This window comes from Peromyscus leucopus, chromosome 1, assembly GCF_004664715.2.
Source record: "Peromyscus leucopus breed LL Stock chromosome 1, UCI_PerLeu_2.1, whole genome shotgun sequence".
Classification (NCBI taxonomy): Eukaryota; Metazoa; Chordata; class Mammalia; order Rodentia; family Cricetidae; genus Peromyscus; species Peromyscus leucopus.
The window spans coordinates 46950498-46969289 of NC_051063.1; the positions used below are offsets into that span (position 1 = coordinate 46950498).

The following is an 18792-nucleotide window of genomic DNA, read 5'->3' on the forward strand; positions in this document are numbered from 1 at the left end:
AGCCTTCCAAGCCTGGGAGGAAAGACTTTCCTGAGAGGTACAGGAAGTCTGCAGTGATGTCCAAGCCTTTTGGCTCCACGGTACTTAGCACACTGCTGGATACTGGATATGTAAAAGGAGTAAATGACCACAACATCTTGGACAGCCTTTTCACTTAATGTTCTGTTTACTGGTCAGATGTTCAACCAAGTCCCGCAGTCCAACAAAAGTACAAACGGAACTTGGGGAAGAGTGGCTGGCAAGTTTCTTGATACTGGAATGCATTTACCCAAACAAGGGACACAGCCTGAGGTCATGTCCTGACAGGGCCACTAGAGATCAGATGATGAAGGAAGTCTTTTCCATCTTTAGCTTGCCTGTTAGCCAAACAGGCCCCAAGAGGACCGAGCCCTTAATGAAGGACCCATCCCCACAGCTTCCTTGGGTGAAGTGAGAAGCTGAAAAGCATGGGTGGATACAACTGCCCTTCCAGACAGACACCACTCATTCTCAAAAGGAGCCAACCAGACCATGGCTCCCACATATCCACAGGGAAAGGGCTTGTGCCAGGAAAGCAGGAGGAAGGGAGGAACAGGAAGTGATACACCTGGTGTCCAGAGACTCGCCAGGAAAGGAGAGCCAATCCTCAACAAGCCTGGCCTTCCAATCAGCCCAGTCTCTGGTGTTGCCAGCTAGTCCGCTCTGTCCTTGGTCGGAAGCAGGAAGTGTGCGCCCTGAACCTCACTGGTGCTTCAGTTCTGTGCGCACTTCCTGTACACACTGACTCCTGGAACGGACTGCAGCGATGACTCACCCCTGCCAATCAGGAGGGCTCCAGGCACCTTAGGTTGATCTGTGAGCCGCTCCTTTGTCAGACATTTCATTCTTTTCAACCAGCAACTCCACGACCTCTTCCAGTGAACTATTTCTTTTTCCCTCTTAATCAGACAGACACTTTTCTTCAGAGTACACAGTTCAGGAGCACCTGCCCCAGAGCCCCATGCTGAGAGATGGGACAACCATGTACAGCAGCCACAGCAGAAAGCCCTTGTCTAACAGAGACTGACCATGTGCCAAGTACCCTACTGATAGCCACTATTTTATTCATCACCACAACAGCCCTTCCAGGGAGGGATGGTCTGTCTGCTTCTACCCCTACTTTATACATGAGCAACTACGGTGGGCAGACGGGGTGGGGAGGGGTGGGAGTGGGGGGCGGAGTAAGAATGTAGTGCTTGCTAACTTTCTGTTATCTAAGCCCAATTCCACATAAACTACCGCACACTTGATGACCCTCGGTGATCTCCACACCAGACACACTGGCATGTGGAGGTCCGACTTGATATGTCTCATGCCTCTGTGTTCCTTTTCTCAGCCTGGTGACATAACTATGTCTGCCACTGTCACTGGATATGGGCTCCTCAAGAAAGGGATTTAACAACCGCTGGACCCTACCCATAGATCATATAAATCAAGCAGCACACCCTGAGTTATACTCAAAAAGCAAACAGAGCTTCAAGGGCAAACAGGACTGAAGGTCTGAGGGAGGAGCACAGTGCACTGTGGGTACTATATACAACAGATGATAAGCAGCTTCAAGACAGCTTCAGGAAAGCACTTGATTCTACTGAGGTTCTATAATGTCCCTGGTCCTAGAAGCAGTTTTAGAACACCTAAGATGGTAGTTCTATCTTCTTACAAAGTGCTTGTGCTTAACACCTGCATGTATTATTTCAAAGAATTTTCTGGACCATGCTAGGAGGGAGGTTATCTTCATTTCAAATGTCAGAAACCGAGTCTCTAAGAGGGTTAACAATTTCCATAACAGCAGTTCGATGGAGTTGGTACTCAAATTTGGTTATTATGGAAATGTTGCCCAAAGTCCTTGACTTTTGGGGTACTAAATGACACAGGCAAAATTGAATAAAGATCTGTCTAGTTATCAAATTAATGTCCCTTCAAAACACCCCAAGTCTACCTTGGTTTATACACTGCAATCTTTGTAGTTTGCTTAGAAGAACCATCATTCAAAACCTATGATGCCTATTCAGTGACCCCAAGCACATCAGAAGCCCCTCCATCCTGCATCCTCCCATCTCTGAAGAACCAAAACGTCTTTGCTCACTGTAAACATGGCCCTTTAGGCCCACACAAACACAAAACAAGACAAAGACCCGACAAAACTGAGCGCCATGAGTTATGGAAACAGTGCATCTCACAAGAAAGCCACACCACATCACACCAAAGCCTGGTGTTCTCAGCTGCGTTAGTCAGAGCAAATCAAGGACGACATCTAGGATGTGAACGGGACACAAGGAAGGCGTTCCTGCTCATGGGCTTCTGTACCAGGGCAGCAGGTGTCAGTGGACATCTGCTTTCAAATCATCTCAAGAGGGCAGGCTATGCTTCCCTGAACTATCCCCAGTCAACACCCTAGTCCATAGCTCCTCCATTCCCTCTTGGCCACCCCTTTGTTTCCAAGGCAAGCAAACAAATCTCACAGGCACCCACTTGGCCTCAGTTAATGGACCAGGGGTGAGATATCTGGTATGTTCCACCATGCCAAGCAAGAGGCCAAGGCACCACCAGTCATGCTTCAGGCCTACCTGGCTTACACCACTCTGAGCAGCCTTTCTGTCAGCCTCGATACCTCTGTGAAGGTCTGGTGGCCCAGCCTCCCATGCTGGGAAAGGGCTACCCAGAGGCTTGAAGGGCTGGCTGTGATCAGGAGTGTGGAACTCTGAGAGTCTCTGCTCAGAACTCAGGCACCTGACCACGTCTGAAGGTTTCAAGCAGCTCTTCTTAGAGATCTTGGGTCCACCAGGGCATCTCTCACCTGCCTCGCTCTCTGCTTTCCTCTCATAAGGTCCATCTTCTCGCCAGGGCTGTCTCTTGCTCTGGCTGCTAAAGGCACCACTAAGCTCTGAGATGACCCTATCAGAGTTCCCAAGTGGTGGCTGAGAGAAGCCATCTTGGTGGATGTGAATACCACCATCTCCATTGACGTGAAGAGGAGCCTGGGCACTGGGTGCCAGGGAGTAGGCTTTGTGAGGTGGAGGCAGGGCCAGCGGGGAAGTCGCTGACCGACCTGAATAGGGGAGGCTGAGTGGCAGGGAGGGGCGGGCCCTCGCTGACAAGGCCAAGGGGTCCATGTCATAGACAGAAGCCTCAGGCAGAGGAGGCAAGGTGGTGTCACGGCCAGAGAACGCCTGCCTGGGACCCCAACAGTCAGCGAGATCCACTCGGAGGTGATGGCGTGCATCTCAGGGGACAGGGCTCGGCGGGGGTGGGGTAGAGATGAAGGGGCTGGCATGATGAGCTTGCTGTGACTAGTACACTTGAAAAAAGGAGAGAGAAGAAAACAAAAGAAAGAAGCAAAGATCAAAGCGTCAGCAAAAAGGAGAGAGGAGGAGCATCACCACGAGGGCCATAAAGGAGAATGAAATAGAGAGGATGAGCAGGACACCCTGGTGTCCCAAACAGAAACCATCTGGGGAGGCTGGCAGAGAAACCTCCTAGTGACTGAGTGCAAACAGGAGTGTGTGTGTGCAAGCAGGAGTGTGTGCAAGCAGGGTGGAGACAGGAGAGGCAAGAGGCAGGGAGATGGGAGAGGCTCTCCCATCGGAGAGTTGTGGGCTGTGCTGGCCTGCTTTGCAGAGTCCCATTTCAGAGGAAAACACTTGGAAGTGCCCCACCCCAGCCAACTACACCATCTCTGCAGCCACAGCCCTGACCCAGAACGGCAGCGTTAGGGGGAACAGCCTCTGCCCAGGCCCTTTCTTCAGCTCTGCAGAGTTCTCCAGATAGAAGCATGAATTGTGTGGTCATTTTGTATTACAATTACTCTTGGCCACCATCGCGCAAAAATTCCCCGTGCTCTTAGGGAGCAGAACGTCCATTCGAGTCTCAGACCTTCTCATGGGAGAAGGCAGGAGGTTTTCCCCGCTGTTCAGGAAAGCCCGTCTAAGGCTTTGTGCCAAGGGCTCTCTGCTGTGTCAGTGACCAGCATGGGGAGGGAAGGAAATGATAGAGGACGAGAGACAAGAGGCCCCATGTCAGCGCCACTGAGTCCCACAGTCTTTAACCATCCTCTCCAGTTTCATTCCACAAGATGCCATCCTACCATATTGCTCTTCAATTCAGAGTTCTCGTTTTTTCTTGGCTTTGGGAAAGTGGGCATCATTTAGAATAACATTTTAAACAATTATGCTCACAATCAATGTTCAGAAACACGAACATGTTACTGTACTCATAAACTACTCCCCTTTAACCGGGGAGAGACTCACACGCTCTACGTTTCTTTTCTAACTTGGGTCCAGCGAATGCTTGCGAAAGCACTCTGAATCTGGTCCACATGTCTAAGGATGAGAACACGAAATTACCTCCCAACCACTGTCATCTGTAAGCCAATCTTGACGGACAACATTGCAAAGAGAAACATGCTGGGCCATACAGCAGTGGCTTCCACCCTACCAACTTCACAGGGATGCACAAAATGATAGTGTCACGTGTTTTTCTGTTTGTGTTTCCGCCTCTCACCTCATCCCCACAGTAATTACCTTAAACTCTTCGTTCTCTTTCAGATATTTAGGGTGCTAGGGAAATGCCATAGGTACGTATGAAAATAACCCCCAGACTGCCCTGATCAGTCAGTTCTTAATCAGAGCCCTCAGAGAGCCACCCCAGAGGGGCCGTGTGCCATGGACACAGCCCAGGATGTAAACTCCACGCTGGGGACGAGAGCTCAGATACCTGTGGGCTCGCGGCGGCACTGCGACTGGGGGAGGAAGAATAAGGCAGGTCGATGTAATCCACCGGGTTCTTCACCAACGGCCTCTTAAGCACGTCTACATAGGTGATGGGGAAGATGCCTTGGCGGGACGTCCCGGGAATCCTCCCTTCGTACCAGTTCTCGTCCACCTGTCGGAGCAGTGTAATCCTCTCTCCCTGTAAGACACAGCCAAGCCAGCGCCCTTGAGCCACCACACCACAGCCTATCTGAGGTCCCTGGCTGTATCCTGCACTGTTCTGTATCCGTCGACACGCTCTATGCTCACGAGAGCCACCTCTATTGGCCATGGGTGGAGTACTGGGTTGGGAACGCTCACACAGCAGAGCTTCCTTAACCAGGGAGTTAAGCGTTTCAGTAAAGAGCTCAGATGTATGCCCTCCAGCCAGAAGGCAAATGTAGTGTCTTAGGCTCCTTTAGAACAAATTGGTCTCATATACAGTCTTCATCTGCAAGGCAAAGGCTTTGGAGGGTTGCGTTTGGGGTTGTTCTTTAAGTATTATATTATTTTAAACGAATTTTTATTTGTGTAAGCATTTTGCCTGCATGTATGTAAGTGTGCAATGTGCTTGCCTGGTGCCCGTGGAAGTCAAAAGGGAGCATCTGGAGCTGGAGCTATGGATGGTGGTGAGACACCATGTGGGCGCTGAGAATCAAACCTGTATCCTCTGCAAGAACAGCAAGTGCTCTTAACCCTTTGAGCCACCTCTAGAGTCTTTGTTTGAGATGGCCCACACTCACTTACGTAACCCAGGCTGGCTTTCAACTCTTAACAGTCTTCATACTGTAACCTTCTGAGTGCTAGGATTACAGGTTTGAGCCATCACACCCAGGTCAGAAGGTCTCTCTCTCCCTCGTGTGTGTGTGTGTGTGTGTGTGTGTGTGTGTGTGTGTGTGTGTGTGTAGTACTGGTGGTACAACATGCAGGTGGAGGTCAGAGTATAATTTGCTGGAGTCGGGTCCTTAGTCTTGGCAGCTAGTGCCTTTACCAGACCCTCAACAGGTTCTCTTCATTTTCCTTTCTATACTTGAGTCTTACATGCTGTTACACAAAAGCTAGAATAGGAATGAACATAAAGCGGAAGATAATCATCCCCTATTATGCTGTCCCTGGGGATAATCCCTGTCAATGTTTTCACATAGGTGCTTCCCAGCTTTACCTCTATGTGTATGAATTAGACTTGCTCAGTTTTCCTCTATGGAAATTGAGTATGTGTCATATTTTGACTTTCACACATGCTATTTATTATTAGCATTGTGTCTATGGTAGGTGTGAGGGGACACGTGCAATAATAGTACCTGTGTGGAGGACAGAGGACAACTTCTGTACTTTCATGAATTCTGGGGATTGAACTCAAGACTTTTTTTTGTTTGTTTGTTTGTTTTGTTTTTGTTTTTTTGAGACAGGGTTTCTCTGTGTAGTTTTTGGTGCCTATCCTAGAACTCACTCTGTAGCCCAGGCTGGCCTCCAACTCACAAAGATCTGCCTGGATCTGCCTCCTTAGTGCTGGGATTAAAGGTGTGTGTCACCATCACCTAGTTGAACTCAAGTCTTAAGGCTTGTATGCTAAGTACTTTACCAGGTAAGCTACTGGACCCTTGCCCTAACATATTTTTTGATACTTAATGATATAGAGTGAACCTTCTTTATCAAGGAAAACCACACACACACACACACACACACACACACACACACACACACACACACACACTCAATCTTGCTAAGTAGTCAGGATGCCCTTGAACTCATTACCATCCTCCTGCCTCTGCCTCCCAGTGTGGTAGGATTACAAGTATATGGAACAAAGCCTCACATAATTCTACATTTGTGTAGATGTTATACAACCTAATTGACTACTCTGGGGTAGTCTCTTTCCACATATATAATGATTTAGTCATAGATTCCCGGTCATTGGGCAGTTAGGAAACTTCTAGTTTTTTCTTTGTATATGGTATAAGATATTGCTTATCTTTTTTCAAGGCATGAGCTAACTTCTCTTGATCCTCAAGGAAATCAGTAATTCTAATAGCTTTGGCAAGCTGGAAAATTATGACATATAGAGAATGTCTGAATCAATGGGAAGAAGAAACGTGTCCCCCGGCCCGTCACCCACAAGGCCGCTGTGGTCACATGAAGCATTCTGAGCTCCTCCTCAGCAATAGCAACAGTGGCATACTGCTTCCGCCTGTGGACTGAGCACTGAGCAGATGGCCCAAGTCACACTCACAGGTCCACACACACTGCTGTAGCCAGGTCAGGTCCCGACAATGCCCTTCTTCTCCCTGTTTTTTGATGAGGCAGTGGAGGTTTAGATCAAGTATTCAGCTCCATACAAATTACATATCTGATAACTTGACTTTTGGCTTCAAAGCCTTTAAAATCCCTCCTGGTATCAATGGCCTTGTACTCCCCACTTGGTCTCGGTCTCTCTCTCTCTCTCTCTCTCTCTCTCTCTCTCTATATATATATATATATATATATATAAAAAAAAAAAAAAAAAAAAAAAAAAAAAAATATATATATATAAAACCTAGATCAAGTCACCAACACAATGCTCATCACTAAATGTTGGTTGAACACAGACTTCACAGGGACTGTACTTATGTGGTACACATGTAGGCAAAACATCCATGCATATAAAATAAAGATAAAATCTCATTTCAGAAAAGCCTCTGATTCCCCTTATTGTAAATTTTGATCAATTCACTGTGTTCTTAAGGCTACAAATTAGCACTCTATAGCAACATCACATTCCCCAGATAACAGTACTATTCAAAGGTCCAAAGCCAGGATGCGAGGCATAGCTTACCTTTCGGAAGGACATTTCTACTTGTGTATCACCATTAAAGTTAAACTTAGCAATGGCTTCTCCATACTCCAAAACCTGCACAGGTGCCAACTTTCTGGGCTGAGCCTTCTCAGCTGGAGGCAGAAGCTAAGAACAGGAAGAAAGCAAAAAAGAAGGGCCAGGAGAGGAATGGAAGGGAAGAAAACACAAGGTAAGAAAATGGCATTTTAGCCATGGCTGGGCTTTCTGTGAGAATGGAGCTACAGGCTGCAGTACCTCGATGTAGGTGCGTGGGAAGATTCCCACCCGGCCATGGTGTTCACCTTCGTACCAGTTCTGATCAATCTGTTTGTAGATGTAAACAATGTCCCCCTTCTGCAGAGGCAGCTCCCTGTTGACAGAAGGTCATATTGCCTTTTACTAGTTGTTTCAAAACACGCACAGTGAAAATAAGACTTCACACAGTCAAAGGGGATGTGGTGATTGGAATAGAAATAGGCCCCACAGACACATGTGTTTGAATGTTTGGCCCACAGCGGGTGGTGCTATCAGGAGGTGTGGCCTTGTTGGAGGAAGTGTGTCACCGTGGGGGCGGGCTTTGAGGTCTCATATACTCAAGCTATGCCCAGTGTCACAGTCTCCTGCTGCCTGCAGATCAAGATGTAGAACTCTTAAGCTCCTTCTCCAGCACCATGTCTATCTGCACGCTGCCATGCTTCCTGCCATGATGATAATGAACTTAACCTCTGAAACTGTAAGCCAGTCCCAATTAAACATTTTCCTTTATAAAAGTTGCCATGGTCATGGTGTCTCTTCATGCCAATAAAACCCTACCTAAGAGAGAGGACAAAGTTACAGAAGGTAGGAGGCTCCATACTTGGAAGTGAGAACTCCAACTGTCAGTAAATTATATCACATTGGGCATTTTTTCTAATATTTTATGGGATGGATGTCAACACACAAACTTACTAGCACTGGAAAGTACTCAGAGGTCGTATTAGTTTGTTGTGATTTTCTTTTTTTATATTTTATATTTTTTTATATTTTTTGGGGGGAATTCTGTCTTAGAGATGCACCATGGTGGAGCCCAGAAGTCTTAACTTACGTTTATTCAGTGGTGAAATGTCTCCCTCTGGATACGTTCACTGCCCCTTGTGTGCTACAGGTAGACATGCCTGAACTCCTTCAGGTGATGACCTCTTGGCATCCTCCTATCATCCACTCATTCGGCCTTCTAGCCCCTACTTCACCATCCATCTCCATCAGCTACACTAGAAAGCTCTGAAGTTAGGCAGAGCTGAGTTCAAAGATTTACTAGTTCTGGGATTCGGACAAGAAGCTTAAGCTCTCAGTGATACTGTTCCTTTATCTGACCAGAGCACCTAAACAAAAGCTGGAGAATGCAGCTGTAAACTGCAGAGGGAACACCCAGCACAGTGCATGTCCTTCCTTCTCAACATGGAAAATGGGAATTAGAAATAAAAATGAATGTCTTTTCAAAAGCTGTTTGTGTCTTTCACAACTCGTCCACACCCATCTCTTCGTTTGCCCCGACTGTGATAGTATTCACATCTAATGAGAATTCTTTTTGTTTTCAGGAGAAAAAAAATATAAACAGAATGAAAACAGAGCAAAATTATAAAAACTTGAAATTTTCTTGAATTAAAAAGAAAAATGTCTAAATAATTTTAATTTTTGCACCAAACCAACACCACGAGAAGGTCTCTCGCTGTGATTTGGAAGGGATATGGCAGGTTTCAGTATGCCAGGGAGCCCCACATGAGGGATGCTAGCTAAACATCTGGAAAATGTATGAAACAGAGGAGGCTTTTGCAGATCTTGTGTTGGGAGACTGGTTCTAATCCTAAATAAGTCCACAAAAAGGATCCAGGACCTTCATCTTTGTGAAAAGGAATGTCTCTGGCTACATTTTTTGTCAAAGCCCTCTCCTTGAAGTGTCCTGAATTCCCTGTCCAAGTGTCATATAGTGTGGCAGCAAGTGGGACCTGAAATGGCCCCACTGTTAAGCAGAGACCCACTACTCTGATATAGATGAACATGTCTGTACTTGTAGCCAATAGAGATAACAGGGTTCCTGTGGCTGATGCCCTTCCCATCCCACCTGCAAAGTGACAGATTCATGCTTCAAACCCAGGCACCTCGGTACCAGAAGCTTGGCCACCTGATCTCTTCCCACAGAAGGGCTCTGTTTGCTTAATTAGGAGGCAGCTTGGTCAGACCCACCCCTTCAATGGAAAGAACCGGTAACTAGTCTCTAGAAAAGTGGTTTCACCAGGATCTTCCTTTAGGCCACACTCTCAGCTCCCACAGATCCACATACTAGGCCTAGTGTAGAGGATTGGAAATTAACAGTACAAGGTGCTCTTAGATGTGTACAACCTTTTGTTGTTGCAGTACAACATCATCACCTGCAAACTTCCAGCCCCTCCCCATATCATACAACAGTCTCACAGTGTCTTATGCTTGTGAATGAGAACACATTCATAACTATCTATCCTTGGTTACACAGACAGCTCTGGGGATGGGAGACATAAAGATGTTTTCTGGAACGTTCTTATGTATGCAGCCCTGAGTACAGGGAGACAAAGCCTGGTTGACTTTGTTGAATCAAATGACCCCAGAGCACAGTTTGTTTTTTTAAAGGAACACACTGTAGAAAGAGGTAAAACCACGTGGCTGGAAGGTTTAAAAACAATCCTGTCTGTGAATTTGGAATTTACTCTTTCTACTAAGTTCTATTAATTTTATTATGAAAACAGCCTATCATGATGAGAACATGCGCCAGGAGGTAGGAACTGCTCTGTGGCATTAGCAGTATTAATAAATGGTGACAATCCTAAGGCCCTCAAGCCTTCTTACCTCTTCTATCCAATACGGTTACTCAAGGGGGGCGGGGCACATAAACTTTTAAAATGAAATCTAAGAAAATATATCACCCAAAGTCTCAATTTAAAGAATTTTGATTAAACTGCAAATTAATTCATCTATCTTTGTTATTCTCTCTGGCTGAAAAAATGAGGATGGTGGATAATATACTCTGAGTATTGACTTCTGTTACATTGTGCAAAATATCTTACTGGGTTTAGCCTGGCTAGTCTCTTTGCAAGGGAGGCATTTCTAGTCTCATCTTACCAATGAGGAAAACTGAGGGTGAGAGACATTGATAACTTGGCCATGGCTACAGAGATGTGAGTGCCAGAGTCAAGACTTCCTGAAATTAAAGTCCACAGGCTGTCTCTTTGAGTAACTAAGGGAATGGAGTAACACAATCAAATCCAACCACATCAGAGTCATGTCTGCATTCTTGAAACTTGGTCTGGCCACTCCTTTGTGTTGAAGGGAGTGGAAAACATGGTTGAGGAGCCTTGAGGCAGGGTTTTCCATCACTCATGAATGGAAGCTCTCCCTCCTATACCCTGGTGCCTCCTGTCAGCCAGACAATGGGATGTGGCTGGCCACGTCATCTTCAGCTGCCAAAGAAAACACATGGTCTGTTTTAATCCATAATTCGCTAGAAGGCTCACAAGTCCCTCTGGAATCTGTCTTTGGTAGCACTTCCCAAACTGTGTTCCACAGAAAACAGAAAGGTTTCCAGGTCACCTAAATTTAGAGAACACTTGGGCCAAACAAGCAGATCAGCTTTTGTCTCCAAGGGAGTTCCACGGCCACGAACATGCCAACAGCAGCCTAGCTCCCCCAGGGGTAGGGGGCCTAAGTATAGTACGAGGCGGTTTTCTGACTCATTTCTACAACACTAATTTTTTGTTTCCATTGGTTTTTTTTTTTTTTTTAGAACACCTGCATGACGAACACTCCAAGGAACACACTTAGAGAAATGCTAGCATCCTGTGGGTTTTCTCTTTCGGGAAAGCTATAGTAAAACGGGTGAAGTTCCATTTCTAGAGACTGGTTCCGATTGCTTCCACTAAAGGCTGGGTCGGACCACGCTACAAGCTAATCAAGCAGAGCACCTATCCAGGTAGAAAGAGGGTAAGGGGCAGCTTCAGATGCCAAGATGCTGGGTTTGAATCCTGACTCTATCACCTCCTAGGTGGCCTAAGTTCCATCATATCAGTTTCCTAAGTTTTTGAAGTGGGAATAAGAGTATCTACTCCACAAGTCACAGTGAGTTAATATAACACAATTGAGTTAATAACTCAAAATCAAATGAGTTAATATAGGCAATGTAATAGTGCCTGGCATATATTCTACTCTCCGTTACTTTTATTTCTGTCTTTGTTGTTTCTCCCAACTCCTTGTCCTTGTTTTCAAAGAGGGCAGCTAAGAAGACAAATATGACCGGTAGCACTTACTTCAGTGTCTGAGCTTTAAAGTCAAATTTGGCTCGGGCAGGTCTCATCTAAACACAAGAAATAATGCTGAGTTAAAAATCATCATTGATGAACAACGGAAAGGACATATTTTCACAAGTTTCTAGGAAGCGAAGCAGAGAAATCCAATCTAGCCGTTCATTTTGGCTTAGATACCTGGGCAAAATCGCAGCCCCCGACCTCATCAGAATGATAGATGGATGTTTAGTCAGCTGTGTCATGCATGAAAATGCCCCTTCAGGAAGGCCACATTTAGGCAAGAGATGGTTTGAAAAGCCCCTCAGGCACGCTGTCAGCCAGCAGTCTTCCCACAAGCCTTACCCAATGACTTACTCCTTGTGGAACGTCTCCTATCTGCCTGGGGTAAGTTATGAACTGAAAGCAGATCAAACTCTGGTTCACCTATCATGACATCTTCTATTCCATATGCTCTTACGGTCTGTGACATCATCCAAAAAGCCAGCTAGGGGAAAGCCTGAGTATACATCTACATACTGAAACTCCATCCTGGCTGTGGCAACCTCTTTCTCCTAGACATTCAAGCCTGGAAAGCCAGATCTGGCCGTCTCCACATTCTCATTAAGTCTGTCAGTAAGTCACGCCTGCATCTGCTTGTCATCCATCTAAAACCCTGTTGCTCTGGGTCTGACCTCTGGTTCCCACAGACACAAAGCTTCCTTTGACTTTTACCTACTGCTACCCAGGAGCACAAATAACATTCCTCAAATTCTTCCTCACATGGGTGTGTGTGTGTGTGTGGGGGGTTGCTTTGATGTTGGCTTGGACTGTCAGCAGATCAAATCTCCATCTCTAACCTGGGTGGAGGCTTGTGGGTCACATCTCCCTCACACCTAAATGTCACATTCTCCTGGGCATGTACCACATCCCAGCCTGGAACTTCTTCAGCTCCACCTCTGGCAAGACTTCACCTTTATCGACTTGCATATCTTTCTTTCTTCTTTGCCCTTAAGAGTTTTTTGTTTTGTTTTGTTTTTTAAAGGGACACATGAAACTGTTAGAATCACATGCACAAGCTATTTCTATCTGTGTTAACTCTGACCTCTTCAGCTGCTATGGCCTCTGTCTAGGGGAACAGCAAACAGGAAATGAATGATAGACCCTCTACCACATTAGAAGACATGGGCAGAGGGGAAGGGGAAAATGGAACCCTTGAGGTAAGAAAAGGCACCTAAAAGCATCACCAGGCTATTCTAGTTGTTTGTCCTTTGGTCATACGCCCGATATTTCCAGGCTTCTCGGGCTGGTTTTTGTAGAGATCTTCTAGGGTTCATATTGCACCACAGGAATTTTTGTTCTGTTTTTACTGGAGACAGGTTTTCAGTGGAGCCCAGGCTGGCCTTGAGCTTTGGGTCCCCCTCCCTAGCTGAAGAATTTTTCATCCTGTATTTTCATGCTGCTTTTCCTGTCTATCTATATACATACACATTAAGGGGCAACCAAATAACGACCTTATAATGAAGTAAATATCATTTAATACTAATGCCTATATTTATGGCATACTTTAACAGTTGTAGGTAAACGAGCAGAATTGGATGTGAGAGTAAGGATATATAACATGTTCACACTAGAAGACCCAAAGACCAAAACTGTAAGGATAAAAGCTTCATAGGCATCACAATAGAAAAAGGTGTGAGGAGAGAGATGGATATGTCACCCACCTATATGCTGGGTGACATTATAAAAGTATACCACAGCCGCACATATTCATTGCTTGAACAACTTTGAACTTCTGAGTTTCCTAACTCCACATCCCAGGAGCTGGGAGTAAGGCATGTGCCACCTTACCTGGTTGATATAACTATATATGAGGGTGATCTTTCCATAAGACATGAATTGTGGTGTTTCTGCTCTATGCAGGGAGAGTGCTCTACAGAATCAGTGGCTGCTGACTCCTGCATCTACACAGCACCACCCACATTGGCTGGCATCACTGCCTTGTTCATCAACTAAAGGACAGTGATAAATGTGGACCTTAATACATCAAAGCATCATACTTACAACTTGCAAATTTTTAGACCCCCAGCCCAAATCAAAAAGTCATAGGTGGGATGCAGCAGTCTGCATTCTGGGTTCTGCCTTTAGGGGTTCTCACACAATGTGGGAAATACCACTCTGGAGGGGATGCAGGTCCATTAAGAGTGGGCCTGCCTTGTTACAGCTTCTCCAGCTGAGCAGCCCTGGCAAGCCCATGTATCCCTAGGACAGTTCTGCATGCTCCCTGCCCCCTCACATGCCAGCAGGCCTGGCTTGGGGCTAAACTATCAGCAGAGCCTTCACAGCAAGGCTCTTCTGAAAAGGAGCCATCACGCTGACTGCCACGAAAGAGGCTGCCTGTCACTCACAGTGGACAGAGACTTGCTAACTCTTGTTTCCTCCATTACATTTTTTTTTCTCCATACTTTAAAAATCTGCCCTATCCCCCAAATTTCTTCAAGTCAGATTCCATCCCCCTCACTTCTTCCCTGGAACATTTCATTTAAAAAAAAAAAAAAAAGAAGAAGAAGAAGAATAGCTAACAATGCCTCTGTCACTGGAAAGACAGAAACGTTAGTTATACTGAAAAGTAAAAAAAAAAAAAAAAAAAAAAACACCTAGTTCTGGTGTCACTTCCTCTGGCCCCAGCAAGCCCAACCCATGCCATAGACACATACACTTCTCCAAGAAGACATCAGCCTCAGCAGGGCTACATAAGGTTATATGGCAGGGCTGAAACTCTCACTCAAGAGGTAGCCTTTGATCTACCATACTGACCTTGATGTGGGAGGCAAAACCTGGATCAAATCACTATACTCTTGCTCTTCATCCCTGGTATAATATTAAACCTCTGTAGTCTAAGCTTAGAGATGTCAAAATTAAGATAGCAGCTGAAGTGTCTCTTCAGAGTGCTCTTATCCTCTCCACGGCTTTATTCACAAGTCAGAGGTTCAAACTTCAGTGAAATGCTCCAGCACCACTGAGCAATCAGTACTGTTCTCTGAGTTTTCAACAGCAATGTCACTAAGTTTGGGGGCCTTTATCAAGGCTAGAAGAGGTCACTAGGTGACTTTAATAATGAAAGCTTCATCAACCATCTCTTTACAGAAGACTCTTGGGTTGTTCATACCCGAGCTTCTGAGACACATGGCCAAGGGGACACAGTTTCTAAGCAGAACACAATGCAACACGGTATCACGGTCAGATGCAAGATGGAGAGGACTGGATTTATGAGGCAGCCAATGCTCTAAGCATGCAGTAGGAGTGTGCACCAGCAGATCCCAGTCCCACAGCCAGGCATGCTTAACATACAGAGCACAGGACATAGTGGGGCTCATTCATGTCTATTCACCAGCCACAAAAGAGCCAAAGCAAGGCTAGGAAAGCCAGGACAACAGACACTGTTTGGAGAACTAAATTGGCCTACGGAGGGCAATGCCAAAGGAAGGCAAATATTGCTTTGGGTCAAGCAGCAGTTGGCGGCGACCAAAACAGACCTCTAACCCAGATTTCCTTTTTGCAGTATCATCTATATTGAGGAGGTCCCCAAAGCGCTCATTAGTGATAAACTGATGATGCGTCGGGATGACACCCGTGTGGCGTCGAGCTGCAATATCGGCCTCTTCTTGCTCACGCTTAAGTCGTCTCTGGTCCGCTAAAAGTTTCTGCCATGAAATTGCATAAAATGGGCAGTGAATGATCTGGTCCAGCTTAATGGAAAATGGCCATATAAGCAACTAAGGAAGAAGGTATGGGTGAATAAGAAGAAGACATTAAGGGTCAGTGTCAAAGGGACTTACGGCCGTCTATGTTCCCATGGTAATTATCCACTATGTATTTTGTAGGAGGGAGAGAGTACTGCCCAGAAGAAACTGGGGACATTGGGACATGGGGACACATGATTCGATATGACCCCTCTGTCTGGCTGACTGTCCCTGGGCTCAGTCCAAAGTTGTGCCTTCTGGTAACGAAGGCCAGGTGACCCAAGGGTATGTACATTCAGTGTAAGCACGGGAATCATGTTGGGTTGGTAGCTGGCCAACTCTCTCTGCCTTAGGCAACGAATGATACAGTCAGAGTGTTTCCAAGCTGGGACCGTGGTGTGCCGTCTGACTACACCAGGCCTCTCAGGCTATGGGTCTTAACTACCCAGCAATTAGGTCATTTTTCTGCTGCTTTGTTTGTTACACTACCCTGTGCTCCACACAGCTGAGCTGCCCCTTTCAGAGAATGTGGCACCTCTTCTCCTAGGACAGTCAACTCTTCCCCTGAGCATTGATTTCAGGACCTCCAGATATACAACAAAGGCTCTTCATGAGGCTGACAGAGGGTCTTGTTACTGTCTCACTGACTTGTGTCTACATTAGGTGAAATGAAGCTGTTTTAGGGAATGATGTAGACACAGTAGAGAGAACAATGGCATCTGGGATTAGAAGAAACAGATACCCACCCCTACTAAGAAAATTAAAAGGTTGGGAGGGAAAGTTGGGGGAGGGGTATGGGATGAGTTACAGCAGAGGGAATGGGGAAGGGATTTGATTCAAACATGTTGTATATTTGCATGAAATTTTCAAACAATAAGAAATATATTTCTAAGGGAAAATAATCATCTATTTCTCTTCAAGACCTTTTCAAATAATCCATGTAGCCTTTCACCAAATACCACTCAAGGCCTATTCCAATGGCCCAACAGAAAAGAATTTTAATGCCTTTCCTTATACCACTGCAATTTTCATTCCTGGGATTAATACTCCTTGTGGGAAAGTATTTATTAGAACTGGTAATTCTTAACATGCTCAGTTAAACATAAGTCTTCTTCCAGCAGACAATTAAATGACTCATGTGACATTCAGCTCCAAAGGATAATGGCCCGGTTTTCCTCTGGGGGTCTACAAAAACACAACTTAACAAGTGGCTATAGGTCTTCCAGCGCTCAGAAAACTACACTAAAGAGTAAACAAGATGAGAGAGTGCTTTGCAAAGCACAGTGTCATAGACAAAGTGCTGTCCCAGGAAGGTGGAGCCTCAATTTCTGGCTAAGCACCTTCAGGAGGTATCCCTGTTCCAGCCATACCCTTGCTGAATAAAACAGACGGTTAGCTTGGTGACCACTGAAGACCCTTCAAGAACAGATAGGCTCTTCTTTGCTGAAAGGCCAATATCATCAGTGTCAACTGTAACGAATCTTCATAAAAGGGTGCAGACTAACACTCTGTTGGACTGTTTCTATAGCAGTGGAATGGACAAAAGCCCTGGTGCTCTGGCTGGCGGTTCATGATCTGTGGGGCAGATATCAAATGGAAAAGGCTTAAACCTAGTACTTAAACCTGACTCAGTAAATCCCCCAGGTCTGTGCTTTAACCACATAAGCCCATATCCATGAGGAAAGACAAACCATTTTAAGAACTGTGTGTCAGCATCCCCAAGGATGCAAGCTTCTCATGTTGAGAATGCAGCTTTCAGTGGATTCACTGTTAAACCAAGTTAGCAAAATATGCCTCTTAGTAAGACTCACCGATAAACCTTCCATATTGAGTACTAGGATTTTATTATTAAAATGGAATTTTATCTTTCCTCTCATGAGAACTTTGTCTCTCTGATAGAACAAGTACAGAAAAGTCTGGAAAGGACTCTGCTCTCAGTCCTGACAGACACTCATCACCTGTGAGTTGTAGATTTGATAATTTAGACAATTCTGGGCATCAAACATCTCCCCTGGCTTCTGATGGACAGGTACGGTATCTATAGGAGGGACACGTTTGTTTTCTACCACCCAACAGCAATGGCTATAATCAGAGTCCTCAAAGTCAGCCTTGCCTTAAATCCTTAAGGAAACTCCACCCAAACTCTGGAACCACTCAAGCCAGACCAACACAGCAAAGGGAATGGGGAGTTGTGATATCTGAACATCCTCCCCACTGCCAGCAGTTCAAAGTATCCATGCATGTCTTAACAAATAACAGGAGAGTGGGCCCTGAACTTATCTAATCTACGGGACTCCCTGTTCCTTGGAATGTGCAGCCAGAACATGTGTATTGCAATGCTTTATCCCAACAGGAGTGAAGCTTCTGCCCACTCAGCCGATACACAGGGGGAACTTTTTCCTATATTCCCAGGACAGCTCTATTCCAGGCCCTGAAAAATCATCCCACACAGAGACATTTCAGTAGCTCCAAGAAAACGTCCAGACTCAGAAGTTCTTGTGTGGGGTTTGCCAGCACTAACGTGGCATCTCCCTTCTGAGGTAAAGCTGGCAGAATTACAAGCAACTTCTTCAAATCGTTTATAAAATATAGAGTGGCCAGTACTGTCATTCTTCTGGTTTTCCTATGGCAATCCTCTCCAGTTTGGAATATGCTTTGGCCCATTCTGAGTACCCGAGAAACAGGAGGGTGGATTTCCTTAAATAACAACATGAGATGTATTGTTGGGGGGAAGGATGAAAACGTAAACTCTGGTTTCCAAGCTTCCAAGACATCAAGTACAATAAAGGCCATGTCACCTCCCTGCGACTGTAGAGAAATCAGTCAATCCTGCTTTCTGGGAAAGTAGACTACAGAAGACCGAATGGAGCCCATAGCTTTAAAAAAAAGTTGCCATGAAAAGCCACCATTGCTTCTGGTCACTGCACATCACCTTTCTGATAGGTGTCTGGAAAGTTCAGATCCTTCATTTTTTTTCTCCCTGAACATGAGCAACAAGGTGAAGACAGGAGAGTTACCTCTTTATCATCATGCCGTCTCCGGATAAATTCTTCTGTGGACTCCAAGTAATCAGCTGGTATAAAATGTCTTGGTGACTCCGAATCTTCAAAACAACACAGCAGAGTTAAAATGGGCCACGGTTCAGTGGGGAGCCAGGTTTTTCCTATTATTAAGCTCAAGTTTAT

General features: G+C 45.5%; 1 protein-coding gene across 1 annotated transcript in view; it reads right to left on the reverse strand.

Moving 5' to 3' along the window:
* Sorbs1 (sorbin and SH3 domain containing 1) overlaps window positions 1-18792 on the reverse strand; it is a 240448-nt gene that overhangs the window by 16490 nt on the left and 205166 nt on the right. Inside the window, 8 exon segments of the mRNA XM_037206757.1 lie at window positions 2586-3163; window positions 3166-3316; window positions 4732-4926; window positions 7579-7704; window positions 7834-7948; window positions 11892-11938; window positions 15401-15568; window positions 18625-18710. Coding sequence (XP_037062652.1) covers window positions 2586-3163; window positions 3166-3316; window positions 4732-4926; window positions 7579-7704; window positions 7834-7948; window positions 11892-11938; window positions 15401-15568; window positions 18625-18710 — 1466 coding nt within the window.